Source organism: Mustela lutreola, chromosome 8 (assembly GCF_030435805.1).
Source record: "Mustela lutreola isolate mMusLut2 chromosome 8, mMusLut2.pri, whole genome shotgun sequence".
NCBI lineage: Eukaryota > Metazoa > Chordata > Mammalia > Carnivora > Mustelidae > Mustela > Mustela lutreola.
Genome location: NC_081297.1, coordinates 31,666,966 through 31,688,401, shown reverse-complemented (window position 1 = coordinate 31,688,401; position 21,436 = coordinate 31,666,966). Strand labels below are relative to the sequence as shown.

Sequence of the window (21,436 nt, the reverse complement as noted above, 5' to 3'; positions counted from 1 at the left end):
ACCCTGACATCAGGACCTGAGCTGAAACCAAGAGTCGGATCCTTAACCCAACTGTGCCACCCAGGTGTCCCAAATAGAGAGGTACATTTCAAGGAACATATAGTAGTATGGTGACAAAAAGGAAAGACCAACTTGTAATTATCAGACATAACAACTTATGAGATGGAAGAAGACAACTGATAACTGGGAGACAGTATAGGTACAATGTAATTTGTTTGAAAGTTATGGTACCAATAGATATCCTGTCATGATACGATCTAGCAGTGTGACTTACACTATTCCTACTTACTAGGACTTCCTGTTCAGCATAGTAAAACAGACCAATCCTTTTTTTTAAAGTAGTCATAAATTTCATAGTTAGCCAACTATTCATGAATAGTTATATGAAATCACCTGTATAGCATACTCCTGACCAATTACTGTTTTTCTCAGATAACATGTTTTTTTTTTTTTTTTTTAATTTCTCTTTTTTTCAAGGCTCAGGAGTTCTGTACATAAATTGCTACTCATTCTTCAGTTTAGCCAAATGTTCTAACCTGGCCCCAAGGGAGCAAAAGGACCTTTTATGCATTTATCAAATATTAGCTGAGCCCTTACCATGTGCCCTGGAACAGTGTTTGATACTGGGATTAGAGAAATGATTCAACTGCCCTTGAACTAATTTAGTTTAGGGTTGTACAAATCTAAACCTCATAATATTGTTTTGGCAAAGATTGCCTCCTCAAATCACACATAGGGAAAAAAATTCTGGGAAATGTAGAGCAAATCAATTCTGTTTTATCTTTGAACTTCAGTCTCCCATGTTGAGACCAGGCTACTTCTGATTAATTTTGAACAGTGGTGTAACCAACAATCCAAGAATCCCAGATTCTTTAAATCCAAGAATGTTGAGGTCTTGTGGCAGCTTTACTATTGGAATAGTAATACAGAAACATCATTTACCCTCAAGTCCTCCATTAAGTGGGAAAAATCATGTTCATTTCTTCTTTAATCGCTTTAGAGATTATCTAACAGATTTGTTTTTCTGATGAGCAAAATGCAAACTTTCCATAGGCAGGATTATTTTATTTTCTCTTATTTAAAATTGGCAGCCAAATGGGCATCTCCGCTTCTAATTTCCTCCACGTGAAACACTACTTCTCGGTTTCACAAATCTTATTTGAACTCTATTCCCAGCAGGGTGCTGCAAGCTGGCCAGGTGGCAGGGCACAACATTTTCTGTTCAGGGGATGGCAGCTTGCCAGCAGCATATTCTGAATTACTGGGTTTCAGTATGATGTTGGGTGGTACAAGTTTCAATCCTCTTATCAAAATGTGTCCTGCCTGTCTCATAATGAATGTTTCCCTTCTCTTTCAACTATTCCTTCTCCAGCACTCATCTCCACCTACTAAAAAAAAAAAAAAAAAAAAAAAAGCGAAAGAGAACAGACACTCCATTCATATGGAAGAAACTTTTCCTCCTATCGCTGTTCCCCATAAATGGACTTCCAGATTAATCCAACAAAAGCAGATCCCTCACTCACCAGTTTTTTTCTTTTTTCTCTAAAACTTTCCTAAAAACCCATCTTCCTTGGCATCGCCCTCCTTCCTGTCTTCACCACTTCATAGACCCAAGTCAAGCAAACGATCGCTCCAGAACAAAGGGTTAACTTCAGCGAATTCCCTTCCGGAAGTGAAACTTTTTGGGCCCCACGAAGCCCTGTAGGGTAGGTGGCTGTCTCGGCTCCCGGGACAATCCCGGGCTAAAGGGACCTTTGGGTGTGGCTTTGGGGAAGTAGAATGTAAGCCCGGAAAGGAGTCCCGCCCCAGGTTCCCTGCGGCCCATCCAGTCTTCCCTCACAGGGGCCTGAGAGCTTGCCGGGGCCGTGCGGAGCCCTGGGGCTCCCCCGACGCTTCCGTCCCTTGGCAGGAAAGGAAACTGAGGCACGGCGAAGGCCGGCCCAGTCCCACGCCCCGCCCCCCGCGACTGCCCCAGGCCCTCTCGCCCCACTCCTTTGTCCAGGCCGCGGTCTTCCTGCCTCCTCCTCCGCCCCGCCGCCACCTCCTCGCCTCCGGCGCGGCTGACGCGTCCAGGCAGGAATGCGTTTCCGGAGGGAGAGCGCGGCGGCAGCGGCCTGAGGAGCAGGATCGGCCGCGCGGAGGAGGCGGTGCCGCGGGGGTCGTTTCCTGCCGGGAGGCGGCGCCGGGCCGCCGAGTCTCCTCCTCCCACCCCCGAGGAGGAGGAGGAGGAGGAGGAGGAGCCGCCGCAGCAGCCCGCCGCGCCCGAGAGCCTGGAGGCCGCGCCTGCCCACGGGAGAGAGCGAGCGGGAGCCGCGGAGCAGCAGGCCCGGACCGAGCGCACCGGGGCCTGGACGCCGCCCGGAGAAAGTAGGCGCCTTGAGGGGGGGCGGGGCAGGCGACGGCCGCGGGGCTCCGGAGTGCCGCGGGACCTCGGGCGGTCCGCCGCGGGCCCGGCCCCGCGTGGGGGGGACGTCGGGGCCGGGTCGGCCGCCGGGACCGGGGCGTGGGTGGGGGCGGAATGCTTGCCCTGGGGCGGCAGAGGAAGTCCGGGCGGACGGCCGCGCTCCCGGCTTCTCCCGCGGCCCCTCTTGCCCTCCCCAGGCGCGGACGGCCCGAAGGCGCGGAGCCAGCCCCGCCGCGTTGCGAGGGGGGAAGGTCGCGGGCCTGGGCGCTGTCACGTCGGGGCCGGGGTCGGCGGGGGACCCGGGCGCGCGAGCAGCCCCTCGGACACCTGCGATTCGCAGCGAGCCTTCCCGGCTGGCGGCCTGGGCTCCGTGGCGCGGGCTGACCCCGCGCGGCGCCCAGGTTTTCGTCCTCGCCTCCGCCGCGCGCAGGTGAGAAGGCGAGTGGAGGCCTCCCCGGGACTCGACGCTGTAGGACTTTGAACGAACCTTGACGGTTTCCCTTTGTTTCCATTCCTGTAGCCGGCTACTTTTCTCTGAGCGGTGTGGAGTTGAGCAATTCGCTTCCAACTTCCAGAAGTTGGGCCCAGCCTTCAGGGCCTGTGGCCTGGGACGAATTGTAGGGTGGGCCCTGACAAAAGTTGGCACCCTGGAGCCGCTAGGCAAGGAAGGCGTGGTGTTGGCATATATATATATATATATATATATATATATATATATATAAAATATATATATATTTTTTTCCCCCACTTAATGTTTATGAGGCCGCACTTGAGTGTGAGGTCCCTCAGCAGTGCGAGTTCCAGGCGCTCCGCAAGATTCAGTGCCCGACCCGCTCCTGGTGCCATCTTACTACGTGTCAATTCTTGGGCTTCCTAACAAGTTGTGGTTTTAAGAAGGCTAGTATTTTATGCCGAAGTCATTTTTACTTAACCAGATTTGTGTTTGGGAGTCAAAATCTTGCACAGTAAACTACCCTCTTGAGGCTTCCATTTCCTCATCTGTAAAATGGGAACAAGAATATCCACACTAATAATAAAAGTAGCTATTATAGTAAGGGCAGTGTGGGTCATGCTTAGCTTTAGGCACTTTACCTGTATTTTCTCATTTTATCCTGGGACCCATACGATGAGGTAGGTGCCATTTTTATCCCTATTTTACAAATGAAGAAACTGAGGCACAGGAAGCCTAAGTAATTTGGCTGTGATCGTCCAGCTAGCGAGTAGAGAACCCATGGGGTCTAGCGGCTGAGCCCATGTTTGAGCCTTCCATAACTACGGTATACTTGTGAAAATCCAATGTAATACATAAAACAGTTCAGAGTCGAGTAGGTGTTCAATAAATATGACTTCTTTTCATCTCTTCTTGATATATTAAAAAGATTTTTAGAAAAAAACTCAGGATGTAATTGATAACATCATTAGCAAGGTTTCTTTGGGGCTCAGTCCACATAGATATTTATGTGGGTAGAATTACTGGATGGTTATTTTTTGTTGTTTTGATGGTGCAAAAATAATGTGAAATGAATTTTGATTAGGCATCTTTTTTAATGTATACCCTTAGGTTATATTAATAGACCACATTTAGAAATGATTAAGAAATTTTAGATGAAGTTTAGCTTATTCTATATTTGGGGACATCTACATGCAGAGGAGATAGGACATAAGAATTCCACTACAGTGTTCATATTTTTAAATAGTTTTTGTTCATTGATCAATATTAAATGAGTGACTTAAGATAATGAAGTGATACACAGGAAATGGAAGAAACAAATCAGTAGTTTGGAGACAGGTCTCTGAGGAAAGAGCCATTAATTTATCCTAAAATTCGGTATAAAATGGAAGATGTTCTGAGAATGTTAGCTAAAAAGACAGGGGATGTGGTTAATATTTCTGTAAACAGAAAGCAAGTCAACTCCAAATTAAGGCATCTATGTTGGCTTCACACACCTGAAATACTTTTTTTGTAATGTTAACACTTTTTAAAATAATGCTAAATTCTATATTATGATGATTTTATGTTATTATAATATCTCCAATAATCTGTATATGAAAAAGTATAGAATCAACAATATTGAAAACTGCTACATTTAGTAATTTTAACAATCATGTAGTTTTCCCTTAACTTTCTAGTCAGTATAATTAAAATCTGGCCCCAGTTTCCATCACTGAATGAAAATGGAGTTCTTTATTGTTAACGATAACTTCGTAACTCCGGGAGCTTCTCTGGGGACATCTGGTCACTTTGTAATAGAATTAATCAGTTTAATGTGCTAGTTTTAATGGAATGCTTGCCACATAATAGCTTTATTCGGATTCTTGCCAAATAAATAGTGGCGTACAGCATGGGGGGAGTAGTATAATAGTCTACCTCAGAAAAATATTTTTCTTTAATATTCGGTTGGTGCACTGGTCTGCTCTTAACTACACTCCTGGAATAATGAGATGAAACATCTTCTGCCTGTTCAAAGTTGCAGAACTTCTGAGTGCTGAGATTTTCAGTTTCTGAATGTGTAACAAGCCGAAAGTGTCTGAGGATTTATATGGACTGTTAAATTTAGAAGATTTCCCCACTATGCATGGAAAGTTAGGATGCATTAGGTTGTAGGTAGAACTCTATAGGACTGTATTGTGCAAATGTGTAAATGTCTCTTGTTGTATTAGTAGGTCTGTTCTAACTTTGGTTGTATGTTGTAGGGGGAGTCTTGGGGAAGGGCGATGGGTTGACAGGGATAGGAGTAAGGAAGAGTACATTAGTCTTCAGCATCCTGAAATGGTAGCAGTATATATAGATGTAGAAAGCTGAAAAAATACTATGGTATGTACTTGGGTTAAAGGAGGTGCAGTCCACAAAACCCAGAAGATTAGCAACCTTAGTGGGTAGGTGAAAAAAATGTGGTATCTCTTCTTTAGGAACCGTGTGCAAAAGGAGCCAAACTGTACTCTTAAATTTCTCTTCTTCACAGAGATGGCTAATTGTAAGACTTACAGAGTTACGTTTATAAAATAATACAGAGTGAGTTTTTAGAAGTCAGCTACCTTTAAACTTAATTTTTGGTTTGTGGACTTTGATGGTAAGGTTAACTGTATTTAGCAATATGCTAAATTGTGTATATCATCTTGAAATATGTGTGTATGAGTAAAAAGAAATGGCTTCAAATATCCATGCTACATACCTAAATAAACACCCCCCCATATAGATGTATATGTATATATGTTTTACTGCCTGGACTAGTGTCATTATACATCTCTAAAGTACAAGTTCCTAGACCCCAGGGATGTATAAAATGACTGATTGAAATATAGGAAGAAAATACAGGCTTAATATCATATATACATATATATATATATATACACACATATATATACATATACATACATATATACACACATATATATATTTTAAATCTTATTTAAAGTTTAAAATTTTTGTTATTTTTAATATCTTACTATATTGCTATAAAAATACATGTATTTTAACTTATAAATAAACATATACTTTGGGTATATATTAGCTCAGAAATTTTTTCAATGATACAAGTGAGTGATCAAAAAGCTTTGGAAATCATTGATGTAGGGGGTGCTTTGGGTGTGGATACAAGCACTGCTGTATTCAGGAGGGAGAACTGATGAGACTTGATGTCTCAAGTAAGAGAGGCGAAAGATACCCAGAGTGACACAGGTTTCTGGTTAGGTGGTGTCATTTCCCAGGACAGGCAGTATGATCGCAACGGGGTGGTACTGGTTGACTCGAAGGAAGGGAAATGATGTATTTATAACGCTGAGTGTTTTTAAAAGTGACATTGGTAGAGATGTCCAGGAGCTTAGTTGAATACAGAGATAATGAGCTCAGAACAAGAAGTCTGGTTGGGAGATTCAGATTCTGGGATTCTTAATCTGTAAGTGCTAGTTGAAGCTCTGGGCTGCTGCTGAAAACACCAAAGGAGAGTATGCAGAGTGAAAGGGGGCCAGGCAGAAGGCCTGGGAACACTTATAAACAGTCTAGGGCTGGTTGGAGGAAAAGGAATCCAGGGAAGCATTTCCTGCCCCCGTTTCTTTGAATTCCTAATTCCTTTGTGTGACAGTTTAGTGAGTGATTTGGGTCTTCGGGAGTTTTTTCTGTGATTGACATGTTTGAGGTAAAGACAAAAAGACTTACTAGTCATTTTAGACTCATCATTAGAAGAGCTGTTTGATATACTAAAGGCTTTGTGATTGGGAGGTGGTAAACCTGGGTTTCGGTGTAAGCTGTGCAGCTGAGTTCCTCTATGACCTTGGCTGGAATACTTTGCCTTCTGGGGCTTTGGTTTCTGCAGCTACACCATCAAGAAGTGGTCTGTAGGTTTCCTTCTGTCATTCTGTGAGTTCAAGGATAGCTACCACTCACCCCAGGCAGTGTGAAGTGCCCCTCTTCTCCCACGATCATCCATTTTCTTGTGTCACCAGAGAGGAGGGGTGCTGTGGCAGATTATTGCTTTAAGAAAACCTGCCCGCGTTGACCAGCCACATCTATTATTGTGAGCTCTCGTCCGATGTAACTCTGCTCTGTGTTACCTTTTAATCCGTCAGTGTACTGAGTGCCAGTTATTTGAAAAATGCTGTGCTCAGTGGTTGTAGATCAAGCGGTTGACATGGTCTTTGCTGTTGAGTATGTCATCTAGTTAGGATAAGTTGTGTTTAATCTAGGAAAACATAACAAGTACCAAAGAATATTTTACACAAGGTACTATACCAGATAATTTTCTGTAGTACTTTTTGAGAAAAAGATCAGCCTTTGGCTTAAGTGGTTTTGGAATGCTTTATAAAGGAGCCTGGAATGGTATGAACAAAGATATGCACAATAGATGGGTGACCTATTCCAAGGACAGTATAAGTAGAAGGCAGAATTCAGTCTAATTTAGCAATACTGTTTGACAACTCGACGTGTGTGTGCTCGTGCACACATGTGTACGTGTGCACACATCTGTTGAAGGCCTGGATTTTGTCCTCCCTCTAGTCTTGAAGTGGTTCACAGACATGAGTACATTTAGTTATGATAGAAGTTTGTATTATTGAGCATCACTGAAACTGAGGGTTTGTCATTTACTATCCTAGACACTTAAGAAGATGTTTTAGTACCATGAAGAAAGGAGTAGTTAATTCTGCTTATTGTGGTTGGTAAAGAGATGAAGAGCCAGTGAAAGCCAAAAAAAAAAAAAAAAAAAAAAAAAGAAGAAAAGTTAGCATTTTTATTTTATGGTAGGGAATGTAGTTTCAGTGGATGATGTGGAAGGTATTTACATGAAAAATTTATTAGGAACATTCAGTGTATAAATGTTTATTGGGTGAATATATGAGTAAACTTTCTTACTCTTTGTGAAACTCAGAATAGTAATTTAGTGGTGCTCAAATATTTTATAGTTAATGTATGATTTTTTTCATATTATTATAGTGCTTCTCAGGAGGAGGTCATGGTAGGTCATACTTCATTGCTGGAGGAGGAGGTTTTAGTTTGAAAAAGTACATTTGTTATATTAAGGAAAAAACCCCCAAAATACAATAGGGAATAGATTTGTACTTGTTAAAGGAGCACGGTTTTAAAAGGATTGAAAACCGTTTATTAAGTAGTCACTCAGGTTCTTACCATTAGAAGCCTGTGACTAGTGAATGAGTTGGAAAGCAGGAAGCAAATTCAGTAATTAAGTAAAATGTGACCAGCAGATCACCATAAAAATATGTATTGCTAAGAGCTTTTACACTGATGATCATATTTTACTTTTGGAACAGTTCTGAGGTAGGTATTATTTCCAGCTTTGTGCTGACTACAATGAGAGATTTGTTTCTCCCTATGTTTAGTTTTTAAAACATTTGTTATATATTTAAAATAGACCTAGCGCTGTGCTTGTTCCACTCTACAGGGCAGAGAGGAGCTGTGGCAAAAGGTATAGTCAAAAGTTATTAAGCTTTTGATCAAGTGAGAATTTTGGAGTGATCCACCTAAAAGTAGGTAAAATCACACAATTTGGGAACATACTTTACAGTTCTTCTTAATTAAAATAATGTAGAACAGATGGTAAACAAGTGCTTTTTTGATACCATTACCAGGATGGTTAACGTGTTTTGCTAGCTCCATTTACAATTATCTTTATAAACTTAATCCAAAGTAAAATTTCTCAAACAAAACCATTACTAACCTACTCTTTTCTCCATTCAAGGAAGGGCAAAATCTGTAGCTGTAGCAGGTGTAGAGAAGAACAGCTCACTAGGCTGGTTTGAAAAATATCAGTTGCTAGGTAATGTCCAGCGCAAGGGAGCTTGGAAGAATTAATTTCAGGCAACTTTCCATGCTCATTTTGAATCAGGCTTTAAAATATTATGTATGGCTTGATAGTTTTGTTTCAAGTGTCTTCTTGTATTTTAAGTCTGTCCTTTAGATTTGAGTTTATTAATGCCGCCTCACTGAGTTTTTAGTTTAATACTTTTTTTTTTTTTTTAAACCAGGTTAGCAGTTTATTATAAAAGGATGTATTTCATAAACAGCCAGATGGAGGGGAGGCATAGGGCAGCCACCGGAAGTGCCACTCTCCCCAAATCTCCTCAGTTCACTGGCAGGAAAGCTCCCAATTCTTTTTTTTTCCTCCCATTTTTCATGTAGGTTCTCCTTTTTGAGGGGTGGTGGTAGTATACCAGTGACCTGCTTATGAGATCACTGTTGGCTCCATCGTGTTTCTGACTGGCCTGAATTACTTTGAATTCTGTGTGGTTTTTCTCAAGCATGCTCGTTGTGTTGTGTTGTTCCTGTTCCTGGTATTTATGAGTTCTGTAAAGGATTTCAACTTAAGTTTCCTCCCTGAGTTCTGTACGCTTTTCCTCTAGTTCTATGATCTTATTGTTTTTGACTGATCCCTGTGAGACCTATTGAGATTTTCTACATTCCTTCAAGAGTATAATACATTCATCTCAGTTTTCTCCTATTTGCAGATAAGATTCTTCACTTCCCTTCATTTTTTCTTCTGTAGAAGTTTTTCCTAATTAAGTTCTGCACCCTCCTCCCCAACCGATTTATCTTTGAGGCGTTTTATATGCCAACATGCAGTATATCCGTTCTTTATCTTTCCTGTGCACTTGTGGGCTGGATGGTGGGTGACGGTGATTGATCTTCCATATTCATGTTTCCTCGGAGAAGGTGAGTAGACCAGTTCCTAGTGATGAATTTTGCTTCAGTCTGTTATTGTCATTTTCTTAAAGTATCTAGTCCTGTTATGGGCTGTTCTCAGGTTTCAGATTGTTTTGTGAGCCTGTTGCTTTGGAGCAGCTTAATCTTTGCCTTTGAGTTCATTAGCTTCAGGTGGAGGTTGCTGTTGGGTAAGAAAGAGTTGGTGCTCTTAAAAAGCACGTTTTTTTCTTCTGGCAGGAGTAGTGAATTGTTGAAAGGTTTCTAGTTCAGACTGCTGTTCTATAAGTTGTATCTTTGCCTTGGAGAACTTGGCCTCTTTCTTATTTCCTCTTGTTTTTTCTTTCTTCTTCATCCTTTCTAAGTTTTGTTAATCATTAATTCTGCCTTCATATTTGGGTCATAAACACTTTCATGGTCATCAGCGCATACCTCTTCCTGCCAGAGAGAGGGAAATAAAATGCTGAGTTCTAATTGTTCTTCCTCTAGGGGAAAGATGCTCTTGCCCTAGAGGAATGCATCCCCACACTCACCCTCAAATTTGATGGACTAGAGATAAGTGGGATTTCTGAGCACCTTCCATTTGGGCTCCCCCATCTGACTGCCCGCTGTATGGGGAGAAGTGGGAAATGCTGCATGTAAATTCTCTGAGGCTTTCAGTTTGGTTCTGTGTTGTTTTTATGCTCTGTATTGATTTTTTTTAAAAGATTATATTTATGTATTTGAGAGAAAATGAGTGAGAGAGAGCATGAGGGAGGAGAAGGTCAGAGGGAGAAGCAGACTCCCCAAGGAGCTGGGAGCCTGAGGCGGGACTCGATCCTGGAAGTTAGGGATCATGACCTGAGCTGAAGGCAGTTGCTCAACCAACTGAGCCACCCAGGCGCCCTGTATTGATTTTTAAATGTTATTCTTTTATAGGACTGTTTTTTCCCTTTTAAGAGCAGATATAGAAAATAATGATGGTGGGACAGGCTTGGGATGAATACAGCTTTGTTATATTTTTAGGAGAGATTTATGATACACCTCAATGTAGTTATCCTAATCTTTTCTACTTTTAGGTGAAAAGATTTTAAAATGTTATGACATTAAAAAGGAAGCAAATTCTGTTGTCCAAAAGAGAGTATTTGAAAGGTAAAAACCATTAACCTTTTTTATTAGAAACCTACTTCTATTGAAAGCTTGAGCTCAGACCTAGGTTCATATCCTAGCTTTGTCACTTAGTCTGGCTTTGTCTGCACAGTAGATTTGCGATAGGTATTTGCTGACTTAAATTTAATAAGTTGTGTTAAATAAAAATATACCGTTTTGCAAGGATTTGATAGGAAGAAATTTTTTGTGGATGACTTTTTATACTGGTTGGGTTTTGGGGAACTTATTTAAAAACTTGAAATAAATTTAACTCACCACATCTTTTAAAGTAATTTTTCTCTAAACTGTAATTGTTCAATTTCTACAAATACAGTACTTTAAAGTTTCTAAAGATTTTATCTGTAAATGTAAAAGGAAATGCCACGTGAGTTATTAAATACGTGTGTATTTAGAAGTTTGAATAGTACATAAAACCACACTTTGGTGAATAAAGGTGAGTTTAGAGTGGAGATTAAAATAATTCTGTACAGTTTTTGACAATGGGAACAATGCACAAAGTTAGGCTGTTAACCACTAAAACGAAATTGTTTGGAGGAGGTGCTTAAGATGATTTATTGTTTAAGGAATGAATTATGACCTTATAGGTAAACTTGAATATGGTAAAAAGTAATACTAGGGTAAAACACCTCTGTAGAAATCGAGGCACAAAATCTATGGGTACACTCAATATTGTACTCAGTATTGAAATTTGCCAGCTAAATTAACTTTTCTTGGCCTCCATTCAGTTTGAGGGACTAAGAAATAAACTCACAGAACATTATAAACCCTTTCTACTTTTATGCTGTGAGTCTATTCTCACACTGGAAGGATGTTCTTTTTCTTTTCTTTTTTTTTTTTTTTTTAAATAGTGACTTGAATAGGCCTTCAAAAAATTAGAGTTTAATGAAGCACAGACCAGGTGATAGCTTGTATGTAATTCAGATGGTCTGATTTCCCTTCCACCAGTGTGACCCTGGAGAGGTTATTTTACCTCTCAGTAATTTGGTTTCCTCATCTGTAAGCCAAAGGTAATATCATTTCTAGCTGCACAGATAATTATTTTTATCATTATTGCTACTATTGTAGTCATTTGAAAGTGTTGAAATAAAAATGAGATAACTTTTTGTTACAAATGACCCTAAATCCTCAAAACTCAGTGTACTGTGTTATTCTTGTCTGTGCCTGCTGTATGCCTACTGGATCTTTAAGCATACCACTCTTCCTCTTTTTCTTTGTAGTCTTCAGTGGGCAGCCACCCATGGCTGGAATCCCACTGGTACACAGTATTGGGATTCACCTTTTTTAGTAGTAAGAGGTCTTTTCAGGGAAGTTTCCTTTCTTTTAGCCTCTCCTCTTTACTTCCCCTAGACAGAAGAAGCCTCGAGTCATTCTCCCTGTATTTTTTTTAGGTATGTCATCTCCTACCATGATCTCTTTTTTTAAGGTAGTCTCTGATACTCAGGTTCAGAATTATCTGTATTTTGTCTAATGTAGTAATAGAAAACACATACAAATTGTTAGAAAGCACATTAATTAGAATAATCCTTCCTAGATGTAGAACCTAAAATAAGACTGTAATTATATTGTTAATATAATTGGTGTCTAATATGATAGCATCTCATTAAACCTTATTGTCATACAGTATAATGATCTTTTGATAATAATGTATCTAGATAAGTTTCTGAGTGACTATAACAATGAATGTTAATCTTGTTTACAGTTGTTTTATTTCTAACACATATCCTTTCTTCTAGATCTTGTTTCTCCCCGAAGTGCATTAATCCAAAATTTTCTGGTTACGATTATAGTTGAAAAAAACAAAACCTTCAAATTAAGTTACTTCAGAGATTTGCATCCAGGCATTCTGGCTCCAAGTTGGTGCCCTCGGCTCTATGTTACCGTGTTATGGTATACTGCTTGCCCTCCTTAAGCTTCCTGGTTTTGTTTTTGTTTTTTTTGGGATACCTTGGAATATTTTTAGTCATCTTTATCTTTAGTGTCTTTATTAAATAGTAAGATAATGTGCTCAATATAGAGAGAACACCGAGCACTGACTTTTAGGGGAGATGGCAATTCATAAGACAAGTCAGCCTCATGCATCTGTAGTTGATGGATAAGAGCTCCTTGTATCTTAAACACTAAATTTTGAAAACAAAGATTGTTTATATTTGATTTAGTGTATGTATCTGACTTAAATCACCTCCCCAGTTCTTGCCATCATTAGGAGTCTTCAAGAATACAGGCAGGTAATACCTCTCACATTCTGGTCTAGCAGTTTTCTTGACTTTTTCAACTCTGGTTGCCTTCGAGCACTGCGCTAGAGACCTCTGCTGTCCTTCTCACCTCCTCCTGGCCTCTTCTCTGATTCCAGCCACTGCCGCTGGGAGCAGTTAGTGTTATGACTCACTTTGGCTAACTGCATCTTGCCTCAGGCTCCTCCTGGGCATTCTTTTGGGTGATGGTCAGGCGAGAAGCTGGTGCAGACTTCTGGGCAGATGCCCCGTAGTTCTTGGAAGTGTGGGGGAAGTGAGTGCCCCTCGGGCAGACTTACCTGTGGGGACTGGAATTAGTAAATGTACTTCTCTACATAGACCTTCCTCGGAACAGACTCTCTGGGCACTTCTCAAAACTCAGCCAGGTCAAGCCCCCAGGGACCCACATGGCAAAGAAGTCTCCTGAATTGGCAGTCTTGGTTCACTCTCTTCAGTATCTATGTCTTTCCCTGGGGTCACCTTTGAATAAAAATCGCCTGCAGGCCTGTTTTTGTCTCTCAGCCTCTGCTTTCAGAAGGAACTCTGGCTCAAGTAATTGCCCATAGCTTATCCTTGCTTAGAACTTTTTACCTGTCTCTGCAATGTTAAATCCGTCCTTCCTTTTTGGCTCTGCCCTCCCCTGTGTGCAGGAGCCCCTTTTTCTCTCACCTGCCTCTCCTGATCTCTAGTCCTTTGCCTTTGTCCTCTTCTGTGTTGTTAACTGTCCGCACAGCCTGTCCTCCTCCCCGCCCGCCCACGCTTGCCTTGGAAACCAATGGATTAATTCAGTGAGTTCCAATGGGAGTCTGAGGATCTGTGGGAGGTGTCTCAGCGATTTGAGCTACAGAGCTGATAAAAAATGTTGTGCTTTTGTGCTAATAATTATGGTAATAAGCGGCCAACATCTGGATCATCTGGTTGACTACCTTGTAACTGAGTTGTCATTATTTTGGTGCCGGGTTTTATTTGTATGTGTAAGTTAATCTTGGTTCATAACATATAAGAGCCAGGACCATGAAGCATTTTACGTCTGGTTTTAAGTTGGCTGTATATACCTAAATTAATTGAAAATTGGTATTACGAGGGTGTCTATAGTAACTGTTTTCTAATTAAAGAGAATCTGCAAAATAATTCTGAGAAACTCTTCTTTGCTGGGCTTCTGAGTAATGTTGGGAAAAAACACCATACAGTTTAATACAGTTCAGCAAAAATTTCTGAACATTGACTTTGTGCCAAGTGGCTCTGGTGCTTGCTGTCTCAGAATAAGACACACCAAGGCCCTGTCTTCTTGAAGCCTGGAACCCATCAGGAAAGATGGGGGTGAACAAGTCATTCCCAGTGAGAGGAGTGGTGGTGCCTTTGTTAAGTCTGGGCCCTGAGTGCCACTCTGCAATGCCGCCACCTGTACCCAGGACCTCCCCCTGGAACCCTACCTCCTCCCCGCCCTGCAGTCGTCCTGGCTCTGCTTTCAGAACAAACCTAGGCTGTTTTGGCCTGCACCGACTGAGAGAAGCACCTCTCTTCAGGCTCACGCACTCCCTTGCGGGCTGGATGCTGTCCTCTCTGCTCCGAGGATGCCCCGGGCTCCATCCAAGTACCCTCTCCTGGGTCCTCACCTCGTGAGCCCGCCTCTTTTCCTGAGTATTCTTTCCTTCACGGCCTCCTACTTTCATAGTTTCAGTTGCTGCCTCTGTGGCAGCCATTCTGGGGTAATCTGTCATCTCTAACCCTGACTTATCTCCTGAGATCAAGACCTATGTCTTACCTTCCTGTAGGTAACCTTCCTAGAAGTCCCTCAAGCATCTCACCTTCCTGGGTTCTAAAACAAAGGCATTATATGCTCCTTTGACATCATTCTCCTTCTGCCTTCTTTGTTTGAAAGGGATGATTCCTTTTCCAAGCTGTGCTGCCTCCTAATCCCACAGTTGTCTTCTCATCCTCGTTCACTGCTGCTCTGAACCTTCAGGTGTTTGCTGAGCCCCGGCAGGGAAAGCAGGCTTTGTTTTGCAGCTCTTAGCTTGATGCTCATCTTCTGCCTCGCGGAGTTCTGTCATGTCTGTATCGTGTGCTACCCTGGCCCATTTGTTCCCTGGTTTCCTTGCTATTTGCAAAGTAGAATCTAAACCCTTTGAGCAGGGGTGGCCTTGAAGGCTCTCTGTGACCCAACTCCTCCAACCTTGCTTACAATTTTAGTCTCAGAAATGCTTAAGTATCTTAAGATTCTTTTCAGCCTTCATGATTTTAAGATTCTTAAAATTTAAGATTATAATGTAATTTTTACTTACTGTAGAAAATTACAGGGACAGGGGCGCCTGGGTGGCTCGGTGGGTTAAAGTCTCTGCCTTCGGCTCAGGTCATGATCCCAGGGTCCTGGGATCGAGCCCCGCATCGAGCTCTCTGCTCAGCAGGGAGCCTGCTTCCTACTCTCTCTCTGTCCGCCTCTCTGTCTACTTGTGATCTCTGTCAAATAAATAAATAAAATCTTTAAAAAAGAAAAAAGAAAATTACAGGGACAAAATAATCATCCCACAGACCAGCTTAAACTATAACGTGTGTGTATATAATATAGATACATTTTTTTTTTTTTAAAGATTTTATTTATTTATTTATTTGACAGAGAGAGAGATCACAAGTAGGCAGAGAGGCGGGCAGAGTGGGCGGGGGGGGGGGGAGCAGGCTCACCGCTGAGCAGAGAGCCCCATGTGGGGCTCGATCCCAGGACCTTGGGATCACGACCCTAGCTGAAGGCAGAGGCTTTAACCCACTGAGCCACCCAGGTGCCTCATACATACATATTTTTAAAAGTATTTACTTATTTGACAGAAAGGAGACAGTGAGGGAGCACAAGCAGGCGGAGGGGGTGAGGGAATGGGAGAAGCAGGCTTTCCACTGAGCCGGGAGCTTAACATGTAGCTCCATCCCAGGAGCCTGAGATCATGACCTGAGGCAAAGGCAGACGCCCAACCGACTGAGCCACCAACGCCCTTAAATATATTTTTTCTAACCTTTTTTTCTGTGCAGATAAAGTGAGACAATCCCAATTGGGTTGGGGGTGGGAGTGGGGGTCACCAAACATGTATGTTTAGAAATGAGATTGGAAAGAAGTTACTGTAATTCTTCCTAGGACTCCACGGCTTTGCATTTACAAACCTCTTGCCTGGAACATTTCTCTTCATCTGCCTGCCTGTTTTGCCAAATCCATGAAGCCACTGAACTTGGCCAGGCCAATTTTGGTGTCCTCAGAGCACTTTTTCCTTATTTTCATTACAGAAACCATCACATCATATTGTAATCATTTGTATTTTTGCCTGAATGGAAAATTCCTTGAGACTGATTTTTGTTTCTCCAGATTGGGCACAGAACCTGACAAAGTTGGCTGAGGAAGGACTTCCAGAGAGGTGGGGGAGAAACCAGGAAAGCCGGAGAGAACAGAGTGGGTTAAGAAAGAATGGTGAAATGGATTAAGTGCTGTGTGTAGATTCGGTGCATGGGAAATGGATGTATCTCCCCAGGCGACCTATTGTAGGCAGTCACGGCATTTTTGCCTGAATGAATGAATGCAGAGAGTAGTGGAAGGCCTGGAATGTTATTTTTTTGCACGAGCAGTTTCACATGCATGGTAGGAAGTGGACGTCAATTACAGCCAGTTGGGGAGGGAGTAGGAGATTACAAAGTGGAGAATAGTGTAGATAACTACAACAGTGTAGACAACCTTTGAAGATAGGATCAGGATAATGCCTTGGAGGCATCTCTCCCTGCCAGCCCCTCAGGTTCTTCGAGGAATGCCCATGGTAGGAAACTGCTAAGCTGGGGAATCAGAGGAGAATAGATTTCGCCTACTGAGCCTGTGGGTTTTAGGTGCCCGGGTAGATCTGGCATCCAGGTAGATCTGAAGCAGATGTTGCCTAGATCACGCTTGGAGAAGAGCTGCCATAGGAGGAAAGGCTGCAGGGAGCTCTTGGTGCGTCCTTCTTCCCGCCCCACATGCAGGAGGAGCGTCCAGTACCTTCAGGGACTGTCCTCGTTGACAGGGAGGCTGCTGTCTCCTGTGCTGCGTCTTCTGCACAGCCTGCTGTCCTCTCCTCGGCCACTGCTAACCCAGTTTCTTCCCAGTCTTGTCCTCGCTGCTCTTTATTCTTCTTTGCTGTCTTCTTCTGTCTCCAGTGGCCTCTCTGCTTCCCAGAGGGAAAGCCTGGCCTTTTATAGGCGTCACCAGCCAATCTCTCTCTTGCCAGTGTGCTGACCAGTGCCAGGAGAGTTGACAAGTGTCTTTGAACTGTTCTTTGCAGCCGTCTTGTTCTTTCAGCTGCTCTTCTACACTAAAGCCTTGTTTTGCCTGCCTCTGGGTTTGGGGCCTTCCAGAGCAAGGGAGTTTCAGAAGGCTAATCTTCGACTTGTCAAGGTTTACAGGAGGAGGAGAAGACGGGGCATTTAAAGTCTGTTTTAAAGGTGGGTAGCCTAATGTTGTGAGGCTGCCTGAAACCATGCTGCTCCTATCTCCTAACTCTGCCCTCATGGTAATTCTCTGAGTTGTGTAATATTTTAAAACGTTTTTCAGAGCAGTCTAGGGCCCTTGAAGTAGCCCTAGGAGTGTCCTGAAGAACCGTACCAGCCCATATATGGGACGGATATTTATTCTGTTTTTTTGTGTGAAACTGCCCGGATGATTCATTCATCACAGTCTTCATGTTCCAGGACCTTTTTGTCATAACTTTGGAATTGGTAATGTTATTTGAATTGCTTAGAATTTGAGTCTAATGGATTTATTGCATATAAACCTGTTGGAGAGGCCATACAAGGCAAACTGTAGGCATGTCCCACTTCTATGACACTCTGCACAGTTACGGTCTTTTGGGTGCAGTTACAAGTGGTGCGTAAACAAAACTAGGCTTGCTGCATAGCGGGACTTGCTGCTCTGAGCAAGTGTAGAGCGTGTGGTTACGTAAGTTACTCTCACTCCCCTTCTCTGGGAAGCCCCCAGAGAAAGCTTAAACATTTGACAGCAGAAGAGGCACAGGAATCTGGGGTGCTCTGAGCACAGCTTTGAAGCACTCTTTGGGAGTTGTGGGAATAGCATCTTAGAATGGAAGTTTTGTTTTTTTTTATGATTTTTTTTTATTTTGACAGAGAGCACAGGCAGGCAGAGCAGCAGGGAGAGGGAGAAGCAGGCTCCCCGCTGAGCAAGGAGCCTGATGTGGGGCTCGATCCATCGCAGAATCTTGGGCTCATGATCTGAGTGAGAAGGCAGCCACTAAACCACTGAGCCACCCATGCGTCCCTGTCTTCTTCTTCTTTTTTTTTTTTTTTTAAATTTAGTGAGAGAGCATTGGGGAGGGGCAGAAGGAGAGAGACCGCAGATTCCCTGCTGAGCATGGAGCCCCACCCATGCAGGGCTGAATCCCAGGACCCTGAGATCAGGACCTGAGCTGAAATTGTCAGATTCTTCAGTGACTGAGCCACCCGGGCACCCCCACCATTGTCTTTATATTATGCATATAAGTCTCTGTCATCTCTAGGACTCCTTGGTTACTTTATATGTTCATGTACTGTTATTTTCACATACTTGTCATCTAAATATGTACTTTGCATTCAAAATTATTCTAACAACCTTTTGTTGTTACTACATTTTATTTTTATGACTCTACTAGTCCCATCTGGTTGATGCAGTTAGCTGTTTTCTTGTTACTGAGTAGAAGACATTTGTGTTTATGCCTGTTGTAAATAAATCGGTTGTGTGTGTATATCACCTTTTACATTTTTAACTATTTCCTTAGGATGAATAATAGCTAGATTGCAAGGTCAGAAGGTAGAAACATTTTTTTTATCGCTTTTGATACAGGTTAAATTATTTCCCCCAAAATTATACCAGTTTATAGAGCCATCTCTGGTTTCTGTCAGCTATCTGCAGAAGTTTTGTTGGGTTAAACACCGCCCCCTTTTTCTCTTTCTGGTTTACCTTGTATTGCTTTAATTTGTATGTCTTTGATAACTAGTAAGCTAACTTTTTGGGGATTTTATCATATTTCTCTTTGTTTTTTTGTGTTCTTGTGGGAGAGGCAGATATTTATATGTGATTGGCTGCTAGTCCAAGAACAGTAAACAGTGAAAGGATAGGGTTTGTGAGCTATGGCTGGAGCCGTAGCTGAAGTAAGTATAGATCAATATTGTGAAAAACTGATTCACAGGAAATTGTCCTATACCTAATGGCTACAGATTGGGGTGATTCTCGATAATGGACAGATTACTTAATTTTTCTTTAGAGATTCTAGAAGACAACTCAAACCCCTGTCAGTCTTTTGAGGTGTCTTGGTCTTTTTAGGCTCCCCTCCTGTACTTTTTATTTTTCCTTCTTTCTTTTTTTTCTTTTTAGTCTAGTTTGTAGATCTAGAGATGACAGGGAATTGAACTAAATGTTTTACTAATCCCATGCATAGACGTTATTTTATTAAAAAAAAGATAACTAATTACAGGAGCTCAACCTCAAAAATTAAGTCAGGCCTTGGGCAGGATGTTGGCCTTAGCCCGAGGAGAAATAGACATTATTGAAAAGTTGTAAGCAGCCATCTGGATTTTGACAAGTTCACTCAGACTGACCTGCAGTATTTAATGTGACTGCAGCATCTGGATGGCTGTGTGGCTCCTGGGAGCCACAGGAGGTAATACACATAGCGATTCCATGGAACAAAGACTGTTTATGGCTCTTATAGTGTTTGGGAATACGTGACATGTCTTGAGCATTGTTAATTAGACATTAAAATCTATTTGACATGGAGAAAGGTGAGAATGGATTCTAGGGATCTGGTGTGGACATTAATTTAATGTAATTGACAGGGGAGGTAACGGGGGAGGGGAGGGGAGGATAAAAGAGTTATAGAGAGGGATTGGAGAAGAAATGGTTTGAGAGGGATTATATTTATAAAATCAACAGAAGATAAGGTGAGTGGGAATGTTTTGTGTTTAATGTATTACTGTTTTTTGTTATTTTCTTAATATTTAGCAATGTACATTTTGTATTTCAGATGAATTTACAGCTGATTTTCTGGATTGGGCTGATTGGTTCAGTTTGCTGTGTGTTTGGCCAAGCAGGTAAAAAAATAAAAAGTTTTCAGTTGTCTTTTCATTTTAGTGTTTTGTATTACTTTTTGACCAATTACATTCTTGAGCAAGTCTAAGCCGCAAAATACTGCTCCTTCTGAAAGCTGTGCAAGGGCCGAATTTCACTTGGGGTAAAGGTTCTTAGAGTGGTCTGCGAGACCCTTCAATATCCAGCCCCTCACTGCTGCCACCCAGAACAGCGACAGGGCGACAGGGCAGGTCGGCTAAAGAAATGCTGAAGTGGTAGTAATACAGAACACAACAGAAAGGTCTTTTAAGACTGTAATAGAGTGTTGAAGTGAGCATAGAGAAAGCAAAGGTGTGTCACACATTTAGAAGAAAATAAAGTGAGTGTGTAAAATGGTGGATTATAAATGAACCGTTACTATCTAAAAAAATGAAACCAGGAACAACTCACTTTCTAGAAGATGTTCTTACTTTTGATCAAAAAGTCTTGCAAAGGGGCACCTGGGTGGCTCAGTCATTAAGTGTCTGCCTTCGGCTTAGGTCAGAATCCCAGGGTCCTGGGATCACCGGCATCGGGCTCCCTGCTCAGCAGGAAGCCTGCTTCTCCTCCCACTCCCCCTGCGTGTGTTTCCTCTCTTGCTATATCTCTCTCTGTCAAATAAGTATAAAATCTTTAAAAAAAAAAAAGTCTTGCAAAATGTTGGCATGATCTAGAAGAGGAATGAAACAAAGCCAAAAAATATATTTAATCCTCTTACAAACCATGGTACATCCACATCTGGAATAATGGATTTGCAGTTCTCTTCTCCAAATTTCAGAAAATACATTGCAGAGAACACTTATTTAATCTTAGAATAAGAAGGACTTAACTACATGGAAAAGTGAAGAAAAACCTTAAAGGAAATTATTGATAAAGTTGATGATCTAAAACCAACCAACATAAAAACCCAAAGTGTCTGGATGTCAGAACACCATCAACAAGATGAGAAACTAAGCAGAGTTTTAATTTGATTAGCATGTGTTGATATCCAGTAAAAATAGAGGAGCATGACAGAAAAAAAAATTTGCTAAAGATACAAACAAAATGTATAAAAGATATGGTCAGTAAAATCTGGTAAAAATGAAACTTAAATAACTGACAATAGAATTGATATTCTAATTTATATTCATTAAATGAGTAAAAGATTTTTTATATTAAAAAAGTACTTTGTTTGTTGAAGGTTTGGTGAAAATGGTATTTGTATACTGCTTGTAGGATTATAAATTTGAATATTTCTTCTGGATAGAAATTAGTGTATACTGAGAATATTAAAAACATGAATACTCTCCAACTCAAGTATTCTCCTTTTTAGTTTGTGCTAAGGAAAAAAGGATCAGAGTTTTCCACTGTGAGAATGGTCCTCAGAAGGGTGCATGTATGTGCACATATGTGTATACATG

At 41.7% G+C, this 21,436-nt stretch overlaps 1 protein-coding gene across 1 annotated transcript in view; it reads left to right on the top strand.

Moving 5' to 3' along the window:
- Positions 1-2,186: 2,186 nt before the first annotated feature.
- The window catches only part of ITGB1 (integrin subunit beta 1), a 45,425-nt gene continuing 26,175 nt past the window's right edge, over positions 2,187-21,436 (top strand). The window contains exons 1-2 of the mRNA XM_059184219.1: positions 2,187-2,367; positions 19,954-20,020. Of these exons, the coding sequence (XP_059040202.1) occupies positions 19,954-20,020 (67 nt within the window). The 5' untranslated portion in view covers positions 2,187-2,367. The remainder of the gene's footprint in view (positions 2,368-19,953; positions 20,021-21,436) is intronic.